General features: G+C 39.2%; 1 protein-coding gene across 1 annotated transcript in view; it reads left to right on the top strand.

Annotated features, from left to right (window-relative positions):
• The first annotated feature begins 18,230 nt into the window (after nucleotides 1–18,230).
• The window catches only part of LOC131551149 (phenylethanolamine N-methyltransferase), a 102,469-nt gene continuing 100,983 nt past the window's right edge, over nucleotides 18,231–19,716 (top strand). The window contains exon 1 of the mRNA XM_058793867.1: nucleotides 18,231–18,426. Within this exon, the coding sequence (XP_058649850.1) occupies nucleotides 18,231–18,426 (196 nt within the window). The remainder of the gene's footprint in view (nucleotides 18,427–19,716) is intronic.

The raw sequence follows: 19,716 nt of genomic DNA, 5'->3' as shown, positions 1-19,716 counted from the left end.
TCAACACAATTGAGATAAATATACACCAAATCACCACACTAAGGCTTCATACTGAATTCTGGCAGATAAGCACAAGATCTCAGCCACCACACACCAACCGCTGATCTGAGGATAGCTGCAGTTTAAATACTCTCTCTCCTCTCCCATCATCCAATGACAGCAGAGCTCTTAATTAACCTCAGGTGGGGATACAGGTTCTGCAGGGAGAGAAAGAAAAAAAACAAGGCACAGAATTCACACAACCACGGAACCTTACGGCTCCGGACGTAACAAGCTGTACACTCACTACTTTACACTGTAGCAAAGTGTCATTTATTCAGTTTTGTCACATGAGATGTGAGGGGTGTACTCACTTCTGTGAGATACTGTGTACACTGTGTGCAGAATTATTAGGAAAGTTGATATTATGATCATATTTTTTTGCCAAGAAAATTTTACCAATTCCAAACCACATCAATCTTAATAACTACTACTGATTTTGTATTTAATCATTTCTAAGTTATATATAATTGTCCATGAAGGCTGAAAGTCAAAAACTCCTTATTTCAGGTGTGCTGAATTATTAGGCAGGTTTTCTTTTACAGATAAAATGAGCCAAAAAAGAGATTGAACTCAAAGTAAAGGAGGAAACGTGAGGAAACGTGTACTGCTGATATAGAACTATTGACTGTATCTATCCGGCCTTTTTATTTGCCAAGAGAATTTCAGCAACTTTTTATTTCAGTGGTATATATTTACCCGAAGTTTGACGTTCAGAAGGCTACGGATATCATCAGTCAGGTGGTGCAGCGGTATCAGTTGCGTTCACCGGATGCTCCCCATTTAATCATGGGTGATTTTAACAAATGTTCTTTGGAGGGAGTTTTAAATTTCCAGCAATATATTGACTGTCCTACACGTCATCAAAAAATACTTGATTTATGTTATGGGTCAATACCGGATGCATACAGATCCTTTCCCAGACCCCCTATTGGTTGTGCAGACCATAATGTAGTCTCTTTGCAACCATGTTATAAACCAGTGTTGCAGAGAGAAAGGCCAGTCATTGGGTTATTTCAAATATGGACTGATGATAACATCTTACAGTTACAAGACTGTTTTGATCGTACCGAATGGGATATTTTTAAAACTTCTTGTGTAGACAATGATGAGCTGGCTGATGTTGTGAGTTCTTATATTCATTTTTGTGAAGAGTCGGTGATACCTAGGAAAAATGTAAGAATTTATTTAAATAATAAGCCCTGGGTGACAAAATCATTGAAACATGTTCTCTTAAATGAGAAGAAACGGGGTTTTTTTTATCAAGGTACAGATTTGGAAAAGAGGCAGGTTAATAAGGAAGTAAAACGAGAAATTAGGAGGGCAAAGATGAAATATAAGGCATCAGTGGAGAAGAAGTTTATTAAGGGAAATATTCAGTCAGCATGGAAAGGAATAAAAGCAATGGCTGGTGCAAAAAATAAAGAATCAATTGGAATAACTTTGACTGAGTCTGGGATAGAAAAGGGAGAGATAGCTAATGAATTTTTTAGACGATTTGATTCACACGATTTTAATGAAATGAGTAGGGATTTTTGTTCTAGTTTGAAATCAGAGGAATATCTGCAAATTGATAAAGCATCTGTTTTGAAGGTTTTGCAAACTACCCAACAAAATAAAAGCCCTGGGCCAGAAAAAATGAGTGGGAGAGTTTTGAGGAGTGCTTATCAGCTCAGCGATATCACTCATCTCATTTTTCACACCTCATTGAAATTACAGAGAGTACCCTCGGTGTGGAAAAAATCCATTATCGTACCGATTCCTAAAAAGACCAATGCTAGACAAATGAACGATTTTAGACCAATTTCTTTAACATCATTATTAATGAAGTGTTTTGAGAGAATTATTAACACTTAGCTTGTAGAGCATACTAGTCAGTTGATTGATCCGCTACAATTTGCTTATAGGAGAAATAGGAGTGTGGAGGATGCCACTCTGACACATTAAATTTTATATATAAACATGTGGATACCGGTAAGAGTCATGCTTGTTTATTATTTAAAGATTTTTAATCAGCGTTCAACACTATTCAACCAATTCTTTTAGCTGAACATTTGCTCTCCGAATTTGATGTTCCTAAAGATTTGGTGGCCTGGATTTTTGATTTTCTGACCAGAAGTTCTCAAATAGTACGGGTAAATGGAGAACATTCCCGGGAACTTTATTCTTCAGCGGGCTGTCCCCAAGGCTGTATTCTTTCACCTTTATTATTTATTTTATATACAGATAGGTGTAGAAGTCAATATCCAGACAGACATATTATTAAATATGCTGACGATACAGTGGTGCTAAGTCTGTTAAAGCAAGGTGACACAGAGCATGGGCCCATTTTGAATTATTTTTTGGATTGGTGTGAGAGTTCTCATTTACAAATTAATGTCTCCAAAACTAAAGATATGACGATAGAATTTTATAATTCTGTTGAAATTCCATCTAAAGTAGTCATTGCAGGTAAAGAAGTTGAGAAGGTCAGTTCATACAAATATTTGGGTACATTAATCGATGATAAGCTTAGTTGGGTGGAAAACACAAATTTGATTATATCGAAAGCACAAAAACGGTTATATTTATTGAGGAAGCTTAAGTCCTTTGATGTTGATAAATCCATATTGATAATGTTTTATAGATCTTTTATTGAAACGGTATTGACTTTTGCTATAATTTGTTGGTTTTATGGATTAAATGTTAAAAGTAGATTCCAGCTGCAGAGCATCGTTAATTTAGGATCAAAGATTACAGGCTCTGTACAGCTGGGTTTGTCTGCTTTGTGTGAGAGAAATGTTCTTAGGAAGTCTTTGACTATCTTAGATGATACATCTCACATTTTGTATTTAGAATTTGAACTGCTTCCCTCAGGCAGGCGATATAGAGTGCCTAAGTGGAGGACTGCTAAAGCTTCTAGGTCTTTTGTTTCAAATGCAGTTATGAGTGTAAATGCTTATTTAAAACAGAGGATAAAGGTGTAACGTGAATTTTAGTAGCAAATGAGGAATTATTGTAGATGCCCAGGGTTTGTGATGTTTTTGTTTTTATAATGTTGTATGTTTTTTGTGAGGTTTTGAAGCTGCTTAAATTGCCCTGTAAAGGGATAAATAAAGATATTACTACTACTACTAAAAGTAAAAAAAAAATTAAATAATTAAATGCCCATGAGAAGGATGCAATACTAATTCAATAATAGAATTAGCAAAGTTAAGGCATGATCATTGGGCAGCTAAATGCTCATTGGGTCAGCAGGGTCAGAAAAAACAGGTGGAGAAGAAAAGACACGTTAACTGCAAAAGAATTAAGCTGAAGAATTAGCTGTGAAACCATCAGGAATCATTTAGTCTCCAGCGCCACCATTTTCCTGAACTGCAACCTCCCTGGAGTCTCCAGAAGTGCAATGTGTCAGGTTCTCAGAGACCTTGCTTGGGTAAAACAATGCTAAAAAATAACCCTCACTTAATATGAATAACATGCTGAAGTGTTGTGAAATACATGAAGACTGATTTTGTATAGGCTTTATGGACAGATAAGTTGAGAGTGACTCTCGAAGGACCAGCATCACATCCTCTTGTACCACTGTTTGAAGAATTTATCTTTCAGAATCTGGCAGTAAGTTTTAGGAGCTTTTCTTCTTCTTTTCAAAAAGTTGCAGCAGCTAGTTGAGGGCAGAGCACATAAGCACGTGCGTGATAACAGACAGGATTGTACTAAAACTATTTGAGTACAGTGCCAAAAACAAATTAAAGCATTTGAGTGCTGTAAACTTACAGTTTTGTACTAATTACACAAATAATTAGAGGCAAATGAACGTTTTTATGTCTTTTGAGTAATTACAACCCAATTCCTTTATGAAAGATTTACTATTTGGTCTTACAGTGTAGACACCCTGAGACCAACACAGGCATCACTACACTTCACTAGTGGCTCACAATCACTGACACAACACTTAGTTGTCCCACCACACATAGGCTTATACTCCACACAGAACTGTATCAGTCACTCTTCTCTCCAGTGTGCCAACATGCCACAGACTGCAGACCCCATTGCCCCATTGAAGATGCAAACACTTGGCTTGGAGGCATGACAGACAGCCTCACCCCCAAGACATTTGAACTGTTATTATTTTTAATAATAATCCTAATCCTGAGAAGATTCCTGACACAAGATTCAAGCCAGCTAGTCAAGATAACCAGCTCCCTAAGCTATGCCTTCATGACCCAGCTGAAACTGAGTGACAAGCACATCACCGACCTTCAAGAGGAGCTGACACATGCCCAACGCCGCATAGACAAGCTGAAAGTGAAAGTTCAAGATCAACTCAAAGCACCCAACGAGAAGGAGCAGGAAACAACGGAACAAGTTAAGAAGCTCCAAGCAGCCCTGGCAGCAGCTCAGCTCGACCAACGTCATGCAAAGGCTGCCCAGAAAGACCTGGTAAACAGACTCCAGTATGCAGAACAACTACTAGAGAAAGCCAAGAATGACATCAGAGACAAGAATGCTGAAATCAGTGCCTTGGAAGACCACCCTGAAAGGTACAGAACTGCAATGGACTATCTGACCCAACAAGTAGACGATACCAACGATGAGCTCTACATGGTCAAAAAATAACTAAAATATGCTTATGAGCTGAAAAAGAGAAACATCTCTCAGCCTCAGCTCTGCTGAGCAGAGCAGAGTTCCACGTCCAAGAACTGGCATATAACGAAAGAAGCAAAGGGCCACAACCCAAAACCTCACCTGCCTTCACCAAACAATACCCTTTCCTGCCAATGAAAGAAAACCGCCCATCCTAGCAGACCTTTGAGCTGCACATGGGATGACCATCAAAGACCTTAACAAGCTGTCTAAAAATATCAGCAAGTTCAACCTGAACTCCGCAGAGGGCCACGACATCCAGGCCCACCTGCAAGATATCGAGTTTTACCTGGAAATCAAACCTTGTGTGTCTGACAGAGACAGGTTATACCTCCTTAGAGCCACGTCTATTCACGAGGTACAAAACTTCCTAGATCAACAGCCCAGTCAAACAAAGTCAAACTACCAGCTACTTTGTGAGGTTCTGATTAAAGATTTTACAGACCATGAGTCTGAACATGGACTGTTAACTGCCTTGGAAACCAAACAAGGTCAACAAGAGGCTCCACAAGCTTATTACAACCGACTCCGACAAGCCTACTTTGGTGCACACAACGAACCTGACCTTGAAGAGGATGTGAACTTCAAAAGCCTCTTCCTAAGAAATCTGCAAACTGGAGTTAGCCACCATCTAGGCGTTTTAAGTGCACGCACTTGGGCGAGAGTAGCGTGCATCTGAGAGCATGCGTCCGGTTTTGTGCGAGAGCAAAGAAAATCCGCGTGCGAAGGAAGAGATTCGCGCTTGCGCCTTATATTACAATACAATAATGCACTCTCGACATTTGTCATTAAAATAACACCATAGTCTCCCTGCTACACTAATAATAGTAAGGTTTCCTCTGTTTATACATATCCTTACAAGTACAATTTTAGCTGTATTATTTGTGTCCCCTTCAAAAACTGCTCTTGATAAATTTTATGTTTATTGTCCCCCCCTACTGTTAGACGAAATTTACGCCCCTGCCCCCATGTCCACAACAGCTATCAGCCCAACCGCTGGAAAAATCCATGGGACCAGCCACGCTTCTAATGAAACACAAAAGATAAGAACTACTGGAAACCTAACCAGACATCCAAAGGTAATCGCCTGACTCATCCAAGAGCAACTTATGTGGGTAAGCAACAACAAAACCCACCTCAGCACCACTCAGACATGCACAGTGCTGAGTATGCACAAGAACTAGACAGCTTACCATCAGAAGACATTGAAAAAGTCACGAGACAACTGAAAGAGTTCCTTCAAGACAAACTGAACACAAATGACCACAAACTTGAGTCATACTCGCTGTGACCAGCGACAGAACGGAAGACCACCAGGTACACCACCATATCAGAAATGACAAGAACACCCGGAACGAGTAAGTCTCTCACAGCCAACCGTTGATGAAAACTCTGAGGTACCAAAGAACATTCACCTCAGTCAGCCATCACTCACAAACTGTCAAATGAGCTCCAACTCCAAGAATCACATTCCTGTCTGTGCAACAGCATCCACCAAAGCACAGAAGGTCAGAAAGTCTGCCACAACCAGAAGTCATTGCAAGAGGAATGCACCATAGGAGACAAAGTTTGCATCCCAGCTTCACACAGCCATGCCAAACTACCTCCGACTGTCTGCCAAAGAAATTCCTGCCTTGCTGGGTGACCCCCATTAGATCATGGACATGCCCTCATACAAGCCAAGGATGCAGAGAGCCATTTTTCACTGACATACAAGAAAAGGGGGGAGACAACACAGACTGAAACAGATTTGACCACACATACTCTACACCATTAACACACAAAACATTACCTACACCCAGAGGTCTGAAAGTGAGAGTGAAAAAGTGAAGTGACAAGTGGCCAAGTATGGTTACCCATACTCGGAATTTGTGATCTGCATTTAACCCATCCTAAGTGCACACACACAGCAGTGAACACACACACCATGAGCACACACCCGGGGCAGTGGGCAGCCATTTATGCTGCAGCGCCCGGGGAGCAGTTGGGTGCCTTGCTCAAGGGCACCTCAGTCGTGGTATTGAAGGTGGAAGAGAGCACTGTACATTCACTCCCCCCACCTACCATTACAACCTCCTGCCGGACCTCAGACTCTCTAACCATTAGCCCACGACTTCCCTGCTGATAACACATTCAACAAACATATTCTTCCCACAAATAAAATATCCAAATTTTAGCATAACAAAGTTATATACACCCACCATGAAGAAACATACAACTATCCTCACAATGGGTAGAACACCTGACACTAAGTTAAAGTACATGACACACTAGCTAGCTGCACATGACATCCTAGCTCAACAGTTTTGGCAAGCCATGCTAGAAAAACCCACAGCAGCTTTGTTTTGTTTTTTTCTTTTACCTATCCCTTTTCCTTTCCCTCTTTCTTTAGGTGAAACACCCAGACACCCTGCAAGGTTCAAATGTCTGATATTAGGATTAACTCACAACACATAATCTCCGCAAGCCACTGTAAACTGAATGGAAGCCAGAGAGCTCCTTACATGATTAATTCATTTTACCACAAATGATGTCAACAGACACTAAAGTTGAACATTTTTAAATTAAGACAACCCAAAGAGCCAAATTCCACAAAGAGGCCCAGGACAACAAGACAATGCCATAAATCTGTCCACGATACCCTGGCGCTACAGGTCTGAAGCATGTCCACCAACTAGCAACTCTTTTACAGAACAGCTTGCAACATTAACACAAAAGAACACATTGATAATTTCAACTCAGGAAGGAGTTTGTCAAATTAGGGACAAGTAGCCAAGATTAATGGTCAAAGAGAAGCACAACATGACCATCACATGTAAATCCATTATAGAAATGACGAGCTAAAGATTGGTTTCCCCCACCCAGGACAAGAACCAGACTGAGATTCCTTATGAGACCTTTTAACCTTTTTGTTCTTCACAGAACTACACAGAGACTGTCTTCTACATATGTAGATGCATCCAAAATTTATCTTAACCCTTTCACACGTGAGTTTAAAATATTCTAGCTGAGCCCCCAGCGTGAGTTTTTCAGGTGACCATTATTTTAGAATGTATGGCCTTATTGTTTCCATGGCGACGCGTCGTGCTTGTCATGTGACACACCGCAGCCACAATAATGCTGTATGACACATGGGTCGCTTTTATTTCGTTTTTCCTTTTTTCATTATTAATATTCACAAACATAATCACTATATTATGAAAAATCTGATATTCCAATTCTGAAATATGTGCAAGTAAATGTATTTGGTAGTTTAAACACTTTTATAATGACTGTGTTAATTGATCTATACCGGGAGATGGGCGCCGCCATGTGTGTTCACGCTGAATCCGAGCTGTGGGATTTACAACACGCAAATTCATCCTCTACTCCCGAAACACATTAATGGCATTTTTTTCCTTACATTACTTTTACTTTTATACTTTAAGTAGTTTTGAAACCAGTACTTTTACACTTTTACTTGAGTAAAAAGCTTGAGTTGATACTTCAACTTCTACAGAAGCCTTTTTAAACCCTAGTATCTATACTTCTACCTGAGTAATGAATGTGAATACTTTTGACACCTGTGGCTAAAACAGATGTGCCTGATGCATACAAACAAACCTCACAAGCGTGCATGTTTGAGCTTCCAAGTATCATATTTAATGTAAGATCAAATAAAAATGGAAAATAAGTGTAATCAAGTAAAAGTACAAGTTACTTTAAATTCTACTTGAATAAAGTACAAATACCCCAAAATAATACTTAAGTACAGTAATCAAGTAAAATTTCTCAAGTCATTAATACCCCTGTGTAAGAAATTATAGTCTGCCTCGACCCAGCTTTCACTCCAAATTGTGTATTAAACTATACTCCTTTCCCTACAAAGAGCCTAATTATCATAGCGATAGTTCTTTCCATTTAAAAGATATGTAAATAGTATCTCCGGAGTGATAATTCATCACGTATAGCGTGGGAACGGCAGTAGGCCATCAAGAACCATCTGCTGACCAAAAGGGTACATGAAACAATGATAGGGATTCTGTTTAATCTTGTCATCTTAACATTTGGTTGTTCCCACCTGAAAGTCTACCAAAGATGTGGGAACGGAAGGCTATCACTTTCATTGTTATCCGCAATTTACATTTAAAACGAAACTTTGTTTGATTTTGAAAATGGAAGAAATTATTGTTAAATACATCGCTAAACACGGCACTCAGGGAATGTTTGATGGAATAGAGAAAATTGTTGACAAACCATACGAATGGGCCATCTCTAAATTTGAAAACTATCCAAAAATGCCTAGGAACAAAAAAGGAAAAATTGCCAATGCGCTTCAAGCAGTTCTTGCATCGTACAAAATAACTAGGAGGAAAGTAGATGAGTTAGAGGCCGAAAATGAGCGACTCAGTTTCGGCGTAATCTCTACCAAAAATTACCATGCAAGTGAAACAATATGGAAAGAAGAAAAGATTAGGATGCAGAATGAGATCACACTTCTTAGAACTAACAATAACATGCTTAGATCCTCTGTAGAAACATTGTCTAATGACTTGGAGGAAGCAAAGGTTGCATGTCAGTTTATGATGAAGAATGGCACAACTAAGAAACACAGCAGTAAGACACCATTAGGGGTCACGCTGTGTAACCCAATTCCAGAGATGCTAGATTTGCAGGAAGATGAGAATTGGGAAAGAGATTCTGAATCATTCAGTTCTCAGTATTCTGACTGCACAGCTAGATTTCCTATGACACCAGTTCATGCTACTACAACTATGCGTACTAGTGAAGAAGGAGAAGAACCAATGACCTCTACCATGGTCAGAGGATTTAATCCAAATGAACTAGAAGCTGTGATCAACAACATTGGAAAATTTGATCCTGCCAAACGAGATCCATTAGATTTTCTAAAAAAAATGGAAGAATATGCTGAGGTTTACAAATTTACAGATGGCGATGCATGTGTTTTGTTAAGAATGTGCTTGCCTGACACTTTGTCTGGAGCCTTAACTCAGAAAGTAAAGGACAGAACTGCAAATAAGTCAGAGAGGAAACAGGCATTGCTTGAAGTCTTAGGTGTGATGTCAGTTAACTGGGATAAAATATATATCCAGCTACATTTTCAGAAAGACTACTGGAGACAGTTAAAACGTTCAGTGGCAATCCTGATATTACTCAGAATGATGTCCGTTTCAAGTCTGCCTTGATTAGCAAATGTGACCCACTCACCCATTCTGCTGTGACAATGCTTGTGACACCTCAATCTGAATATACTGATATTATTGCTAAAATGACACAGTTTTACAATAATAATGCTAATACAAAGAAAACACATCCTGTGTCTGTAATAAGTGCTAAAAAGCCATATCAGAGTAGTGGTCGTAAGGTCTCTTGGAAAAGAGAAGACCATGTCAGTGGAGAAAGAGAGGAGAGACCACCTCCTTATAACCCTGTTAATCTCCCAGTATGCTATTCATGTGGCAAAGAGGGGCATATTTCTAGGGAATGTAAATTTTCCCTTAAGAAAACAGGTCCAAAAATGTATCTACATCAACTACAGGCCAAAGTAGACAGACTGAGTAAGGAGAATGAGGAACTACGTTCTCATATGGAGAAGCAGAGCTTCACGACAAGTCTTTTTCAGCATAGGGATCTAAGGCCTCCATAAAACAAGTTGCACCACTGTCACGAGACAATCATGGTAGACCAATCGTAAATATTGCTGTTGAAGGCCGATGCAATAATTGGTTAGTGGATTCTGGTGCTTCCTTAACAATTCTTCATTCAGATAATCCCTCACAGAAAAGTAAAAATACAATAACGTTAGAGGGTTTTGATGGCACAATTTCTCTAGCATCACAAACAGATAACATGTCATTTCAGATTGGCAATGATGAGTTTAAAGAAAAAGCCTGGCTCAGCAGAACTAGTGATGGTCGCAGTATCCTAGGTTCAGACATTATGACCAAGCATGGTTATGTTATTGATTATGGCAACAATTGTATCTAGCGTTATCCTCAGACTGGAGACAAAGTTGTAGAGATTTCGGATGTACATGCTGTACATGCAATCAAGAAGTCGGAGGATTATGATTTAGATGCTTTGTTATCAGTGGACGATTCTGAACTATCAGAAATCTTGAGTAAAAACAGAGGTGTTTTTGCTATATCAAAACATGATTGTGGCCGAGTTGATACTAGTGTGATGGAAGTGAAGATTTAGGGGTGTGACCAACCCTCTCTCAGACAGTATAATTATCCAGAGGAAGCAAATCCATACATACAGCGTACTGTGGATTCTCTATTAGAACAGGGTGTCATCAGGCCATGCTTTTCTCCATCATTAGCCCCAATTTGGCCTGTTCGCAAACCAGATGATTCTTGGAGATTATGCATAGACTACAGGGAACTTAACAAATGTACACAGACGTGTGCACCTGTAGTGGCTTCCACCCCCGATGTGTTAGCATCTCTTTTACCAGAAGCTAGCTATTACTCAGCCCTTGATGTGTCCAATGGGTTCTGGTCAATTCCATTACATCCAGAATGTCAGTATAAATTCGCTTTTAAGTTCAGAAACACGCAGTACACATGGAATGTCCTTCCACAAGGTTTTATGAACTCACCTACACTGTTCCACCAGTGTTTAGCTAAAATACTGGAACGGTTTTCTAAGCCTGAATGTCTGATTCACTATGTGCCCAGATAGCACACGTACGTCTGCAAGATGTCTGTTAAGGATCTGTTGATCTGGAAAGCATCTGCTGTCTACAAACGTCTGACAGACGTCTGTAAGATGTCAGTTTTACATACATTCTAAATCATAAACATCTTAAAGACATCTAATAGACGTCTATTTGACATCTAAAAGGAGACGTCCAATAGACGTATTGCAGATGAGCAAACACTCTAAAAAATACGTCTTGCAGATGTAAATGCAGATGTCAAATAGACGTCTCATAGATGTACGTGTGCTATCAGGGTGGATGATTTGTTGTTACAGACAGCTACTAGGGAAGAACATCTCACTTTACTGGCAGAATTGCTTCAGTTACTGAAAGAGGCTGGACTAAAATTGAATCCAAAAAAAGCTCAGTTGCTCAAGTCGGAGGTCACTTATCTAGGCATCAAGATAAGTAAAGGGGGGTGTACACCTGATCCACAAAAGGTGGAAATTATTCAGAGACTCCCAGTTCCAGTATCAGTAACAGCTTTGAGGTCATTTTTAGGCATAGTGGGATTTTGTAGAGACTTTATTGAAGGCTTTGCAGATATTGCAAAACCTCTGAACACTCTTCTTTCAGGAAAAAAGAAGAAAAACGATTCTTTAGATTGGGGTCCCGATCATCAGACAGCCTTTGAAAAATTAAAAGTGGCACTGATTGAAGCTCCAGCCTTGCGCAATCCAGACAGAACACAGCCATTTATTTTGCAGACAGCTACAACAGAGGAAGCTCTTTCAGCTGTCCTCCTTCAAGAAGTTCAAGGAAATCTGCATCCTATTGCTTATGCTTCTCGAGTACTTTCCCCAGTTGAAAAAGCTTTTGACTCCTGTACAAGACACCTCCTGTCTGTCTACTGGGCAATGTCACATTTTGAATACATTTATGGTTTCAATGAAGTAACATTGCATACTCCACACACACCTTTGCAGCTTCTTTTAAACGGAAAGGTGAAGGGAGTGTCCAGCGCTAGACTAGGCAGGTGGACGTTAGACTTAGGGTCTAAAAATGTAAAAACTGTATACAAGCCCAACTCGATGCTTCCCCGAACACTTCTATATGAAGGTACACCACACACTTGTGAAGATGAACACACCCGCCCCCCTGAAAGTGTATTTGAGGTAAAAGCAATTGAAGGAGCTGTGGATGTGTATTTTAATGGTTCTAGATATTGGCAAGATGGGCAATATTATACAGGATTCGCCATCCATTCTGACAGAGGAAATTTTCTGTATAAATGTCCACCCCATTTTACAGCTCAGAAAGCAGAGGTGACAGCCGTACTACAAACACTAGAGATAATTTCAGATTCCGATTTGAATATCTATTCAGATTCTGCCTTTGTAGTTAATTCTCTTACAGAATATCTTCAGATTTGGCAGAAAAGGGGTTTTACTAGTGCAGATGGTCAACCTTTGATTCATTGTGGTCCAATTCAGGCTTTGTGGTCAGCTGCAAAGAATAACATCCATAAGACTGCTTTATTGAAAGTCAAAGCACACCAGAAGAAAGGGACAGACAAGCATGGCGATGGAAATTTAATTGTTGATGAGTTAGCAAAAAAAGCTGCTGTGGATGGAGTAACATTTTCAGGTAGCACAGAACAAGAATCAATTGCTGCTATCAACATTAGAGAACCAGTAGACCTGAAAAATGCTCAACAGAGTGACCCCCTAATAACAGAAGCAATCAGACTGAAGAAAATTGAACAAAAGATTGTTGATGGTCCATTTGCCCAACATGATGCGCAGCTAATTGTACATGATAACATATTACTGTACAGAAATGGGGAAACTGCAGTATGGGTTCCACCTACTAAATTGCGGAATGATATTTTGTATCATATCCACAATCAGGGAGGACACTTAGGTGTAACCAAGGTGAAAGACAGAATAGTCAATATGTTCTGGTGGCCAAGTATGGATAAGGATGTGAAAGACTACTGTACAAATTGTTTAACGTGTGCTCAAATGAATCCATCAGGGGTTAAAAAGAAGGTCTCCTTAAGACCTACGTGTCTTGCTGAAGGCCCCTGGACAAACCTTCAGATTGATTATATTGGTCCTTTACCCGCAGCAAGAGGTGGATACAGGTATATATTAGTGGTTGTTGACACATTCAGCAAATGGACTGAGGCATTTCCAATCAAATCTGATACAGCTTCTGCCACAGCACGAGTACTTTGGGAACAAATTTTCTGTAGATTTGGTATTCCTCTGAGTTTGGAAAGTGATAGAGGTACCCATTTCACAGGAAAGGTTCATACAGACCTTGCAAAAATGCTGAGAATAAAGCATCGGCTTCACATAGCACAACACCCACAATCTTCAGGAGGGGTAGAAAGATTTAACAGAACATTGAAAATAGCTTTGAAAAAAATGGTGCTAGAGAATGGTTCCAATTGGGTTCAAAACCTTCCAAGTATATTAATGTCAGTTAGGGGAATTGTTTACAAAAGCACAGGTTACAGCCCCCATGAATTAATGACAGGAAGGAAAAGTCCCTAAGCCTATGATTGAAGGATGGACGACTGAAACATATCTCAACGATCTGTGTAGCTCTTTACCAGCCATTTATTACCAAGCGGCTCAACAAATTGGACTCAGTCAAAAATACAACAAGATGTATTACGATCAGGATGTGCATGATCATAAATTCGAGCTTGGTGATGAGGTCATGGTAAAGAACTACCACCATGAGGGTCCATGGGCCACTAACTGGGTGGGACCATACACAGTGATTGATAAATGTGGAGATACAGTTTACAAGATCTGTCATAAGTCTAAAAACAGAAAACAGATGAAGAAATGGTTCCACATCGATCAAATGAAATCCTACAAACATTCTGAAGGCAATCCTACAGAGCAATGTGAAAATAATAGTGAATAAACAAAATGTGTGTGTATGTGTTTCATTTTGTTTATCAATATATTGTTTGCTGTGTTATGTGAGAAAAAAAAAGGGGGGGTAATTCCGTCTGTTTGCATGTGTTTTTCAGAAATTCTTAACCAAGAGATACAAAGATGTGGCGATGGATCCTGACAGTGGCCCTACCAGTGATGGCGATGATGCAAGAGTGCCCAGAACTACAACCAGCACTCTCTTCTGGCGTGATGACGAAACCATATCATTTTATTAAAAAAAATATATATATATATTTCTCCTTACTTATTCCTTCCCTTGCTAGCTTGTACTTATTTAAACAATGCCTGAGACTTGGTGTTACAAGCACTTCCTTTGTCGAATTGCCTCTTCAAGATGAATCGCTTCATGTGTTCCCCAAATTGTAAGTCGCTTTGGATAAAAGCGTCTGCAAAATGACTAAATGTAAATGTAAATGTAAATATCAAGGGGTGCTGATCAACAACATCCAATGGATTCACGTTCCGGTTCTAGTAAATCTGACAGCATGGTCTCCAGATCTGGATGAGCGATGCCGAGGGGAGAGTGTGACAGAGATGTACAAGGACCTTTTGACAACAGCGTTCCTGAGATACCATGGATCAGTTGCTACCAGCTCACCCACAGATCAGCTGTCAGGAGAACACTCAAGGGATCGCTCAGAGAGAATCTCTTCCGGACGGAAGCTGTTAGGATTTGTTGACAGCATGCTTGGAGCCACCGGAACGGGTTTAGGCATATCCAACTGGATCAGTGCTAAGGAACTTAAACAGAATGAACTTAAACTTAAAGCTCTTGTTGGGCATCAGGTTCTGCAAACAGATGCATATTTGCAAGAGGGATTGAGTGAAGAAAGAGAAACTGTACAGGATGTCCACATGATTGCATCTGCCCTCTCCATTATAGCTCAACAAAAAAAAAGGCTTTCAACACTATGCAGAAACAAGTATACTGTGCACAATTCGCCTCCATTAAACATCAGGAAATAACCCGTATTTTGGAAGAAGTGTTGGCTGGTAAGGTTCCGTCAACGCTTTTCACAGAGGAAGTCATTATGAAGTGGTTTGGATTAAAAGACTGCTTTAATCCATCATCAGACAATTTAAAACATTTTATGGATAGACTGGGCAAATGCAAATTACCCATCCCTTACAGCTACATCATACAAATGGCTAAAATTTCTTCACATCCTATTCCTGCTGGATTTTACAGCCCTCTGGACTACGGTCCTTTAATGGAAGGTATACACTTACCTTTCTCTCGTCATGGGGGACAACCATCAAAATCCACCAACAGAATCCCGCCCATTCAGATTTTGAGGTGGTGGAATGAGACTGTGATCAATAAACCTAAGGACACTTCTTGGGCCTGTTCTGCCGGCAATAGTTTTGATAGATTTGGTTGTTTTATGAGACAGATGTATGCTATGCTGTTGACTGTGTCAGTACCAGTTTTTCAAAAGGAACAGGTGTTTGAAAAGATTCTAAGTGTGAAAAATCTGGGTGTATTACAAGAGAATGTGTTGAAGGAAAGGAAGGACCTGCCCAGATTTGTCACTCAGTTGCCATCAGGAGAATGGCGGGGAATAGATGCTGAATGCTGTGACAAAACTCCATTTGGTTTTATCTGCAAGTGTGATGCTTTGCAAAAACAACCATTATGTGGAGCACCCCAGACAAACTATGAATCATGTGAAATCAACCTGACTCATCTTCACAATAATTTCACTAGGGTCATTGTTTCAGACAAGAAAATATGTATTACCACGACTTTAAGTGACTTCTCCATTTTTGTCGATAATAGCCAGACTATATGTCCAATTAATGATACTTCATTTTGTATAACCCCCGAGTCAACCTGGTCTATAGGAAATTATCATTTTCCATATGTAAACACCACCCAACAGGCAATGTCAGTAAAGCCGGAGGAACAATTGGGCTTTGTAGAAGAGATCCCTGAATTTGATTTTGAGTTACCAAAACTGGATGATATGCTAATGTCTTTAATGCAAAGGAAAGATAGCCATATTGTTAAAGCTCAACAAGGTCTTGGTGAAAAGGATAAAGTTTTAACTAAACAAATGCATGATGGAGATTTAGTTATTCCATACTCTGGTTTGATTTGGGATGTAACTTTTAAAATTGCTGATTGTGTTTGTATCTTCCTAATTATGTGTCAATGCATTATGTTATGCTGTATGTGTTCCATGGTGAAACGTCAAATTGCAGATAATTCAATGATCAATGGTGGGCGTTCCCATTGGTTGTGATGGTTCTTGATTACCTCTTCCAAACCCTAGAAACCTTTTTCAAATTTAAACAAACTTGTTTAAAAAAAAAATTAATTAAAAAAATAAAATAAAATAAAAAAATAAATAAATGTGATAATTTTTGCTCAAATGAAACGGAGTTGTAACCAGTGTGCATGAGGTGTCGACCCAATGACGGGTAAGATTTTCCTTTGGCCAGAGGGGAACGACCTAAGGCAGGGCTTCACCGCCACTGGGCACCTACCCAGTAAGGGAGGTATAATCTGTGTAAGGGAGTGGATGTGATGCTTCTTTTGGGCCAAGAGCATCAAAGAGGGGACTGTAAGAAATTATAGTCTGCCACGACCCAGCTTTCACTCCAAATTGTGTATTAAACTATACTCCTTTTCCCTACAAATAGCCTAATTATCACAGCGATAGTTCTTTCCATTTAAAAGATATGTAAATAGTATCTCCGGAGTGATAATTCATCACGTATAGCGTGGGAACGGCAGTAGGCCATCAAGAACCATCTGCTGACCAAAAGGGTACATGAAACAATGATAGGGATTCTGTTTAATCTTGTCATCCTAACATTTGGTTGTTCCCACCTGAAAGTCTACCAAAGGCTATCACTTTCATTGTTATCCGCAATTTACATTTAAAACGAAACTTCATTTACAGGTTGAGCGGGAAGAGGAACGTAATACAGTATAAAATGTTTGAGCTTAGGATGTTGGGGGTTCATTCCAACTCCGCTGAATCCGAAGTGCTATTTGTACTTTGTCACTGCTACGCTGTAATAAAAGATTATTTTTCATCAAGATCTTCGACGTCCTCATCACTTTTTCTTACACCTGCTTCTAAGTCTGCAATCCGCCATGCCAATTCAAACTGAGTGTTCCGATGAAGGGGTCAAAACAGGACAGAAATGAACCTATATTAATAAATTGTGTTTTTTGATGTAAAAATCTTGATAACATTATAAGTGGATCTCACAGAACAGTACAAAACAAAAAACAAAGGCAGTTCATGACCCCTTTAACCCTGAGTCAATATTTTATTTTTTGTTACCTAGTTAACAGGAATACTTGTTAATAATAATAATGATATGTTAACAGTTTTCTGTTAGTCAAACAGTAGTCTACACCTGAACTGTACAGCAGAAAGACTGACTTGCATTTGACTTATATAGTAATACAGTGGTGCCGGTTTATAAAAAGTCTCTTGCTACACATTCACACTCAGGACTAAGCCCTCCTAAGGATGAAATTCTATAACTGCCCCTGCTATAAGAAGTATAAGTCAGGTTAGTCCATAAAAAATATCATTAACCTGATATAAAAACAATGGAAGTCTATAAGACGTCCTCACTAATATAGTAAAATAAACAAGTGTGTGTCTGTGTATATGTGTTTGGACTTAAACAGGCCCTTTGTTCAGTAAAATAACATTTTAGTGAAAAACAAGCAAACTCAGATATCATCAATGCCTGAAGTCAAAAAGACAGGAGGTCTGAGTGCTTCTCAGGTAAGCAGAACACTCTTATCTTTGTGGAGATAAGAGTAAGCAATAAGGATACGACTGCCCTTAAGCACAGACATAGAGCTGCACATTAACAAAAGTACCAAAGAACCATTTTATCTCATTCACACACAAGTATAAATATGGTCTTCAGCAAAAACAGAATAGGGACAGTGATTCAAAGGAGCAGGAATGGAGAGAGACAGAGAAATACAAAGGATGAAGCTAGAAAAGTTAAAGACTGTGGCTTCTATGGAGGCATGTTACCAGGGTTTTGATCCTGTAGCTTATCTGCACTATAACTACACTCCACCTCGAGCAGATTTTGAGCGAAGAAGTAGCATTGTGCCATGGAAACTCAGCTGTCTGCACAAAGCCTTTACTGAAGGTGAGTATACATGTGTCTAAGAGAGAGCACCTAGATTTGTATTTCCTGAAGGAAATGACAGTGGTTGCAAAACAGGCAAAAGAATAATGCTGTCAAGATGTTGTTTTCACTTGATTGTATATGAGAACAGAAACAGTATAGGATGTGGAGATACTCATAGAAAAATTTGAGAAAACACCACACTCAGTGGTAGCTATAAAATAAGATAAGATTAAATTAAATAAATAAATAATTGATTGAATCAACTGCTGTGTAGTATTCAGTGTGTAGTATTCTGGTCATTTGATCTCAACATGTGGGGTCCCATGCTGATTAAAGCATATTTTAAAGAAAAAAAGAAAAACAGAAAGATCTGTTGCCATTAGATTTTATAGTTATGCTGGTGATGTGCAAATTTATGTTGCCTTTTTGTCCAGGTGCCTCAAATAGAAAATATTTGAATGCTGTCTGTGGCAATAAGCTAAATCAAATGACTAAAAACTTAATTTTAAAATATTACCATATTTTAGAAAACAAATATTAAAACAATTTTAAAATAAAATCTCCAAAAAAGGAAAAAATCTGGATCTGTTCAATATTTGTTTTCAGAGAAGTATTAATATTAGGGGCCAAGCACCAAAGCTGCATAGCCAGCTGTGTAGCTGCAGAACAAAATTATTTTGTTCCAATGACTCCTTGGCTCAAGACTATTCAAGTGGACCCTATGACGTAATTTTCCATCACACAAATTTCCGTGCAATTTTGAATTTTTCGAAAATCAACTTTATCAAACCATTTTAAATTTTGTCAACAAAACGGTGCTCGTTTACCGCATCAACAAATTTGATGGCATGATGCCAAACTTCATCTGAAGCTGTATCTCTGCAAAGCAGCTTTATGTGTGTCATTGTCACCTCACACTGACCTCAGTCAAGTCAAGTCACCTTTATTTATATAACGCTTTTAACAATACAGATTGTGTCAAAGCACTTAACAGTATCAAATTGGAGGATAGAGCGTCAGTGGTGTATAATGATAAGATTAAACACTCAATTTTCAGTTAAAGGCATTTCATTATTGAATTCAGAGATGTTATTGTCTAGCTCAGTTTAGTTTAAATAGTATCTGTGCAATCAAATCGACGATAATCGCTAGAAATTAAGTGTCCCCAATTGAGCAAACCAGAGGCGACAGCGGCAAGGAACCAAAACTTCCTCTGTGACAGAATGGAGAAAAAAAACTTTGGGAGAAACCAGGCTCAGTCGGGGGGCCAGTTCTTCTCTGGCCAGACGAAACCCACAGTTCAATTCC

This window comes from Onychostoma macrolepis, chromosome 12, assembly GCF_012432095.1.
Source record: "Onychostoma macrolepis isolate SWU-2019 chromosome 12, ASM1243209v1, whole genome shotgun sequence".
Classification (NCBI taxonomy): Eukaryota; Metazoa; Chordata; class Actinopteri; order Cypriniformes; family Cyprinidae; genus Onychostoma; species Onychostoma macrolepis.
This window is presented reverse-complemented; position numbering and strand designations above follow the sequence as displayed.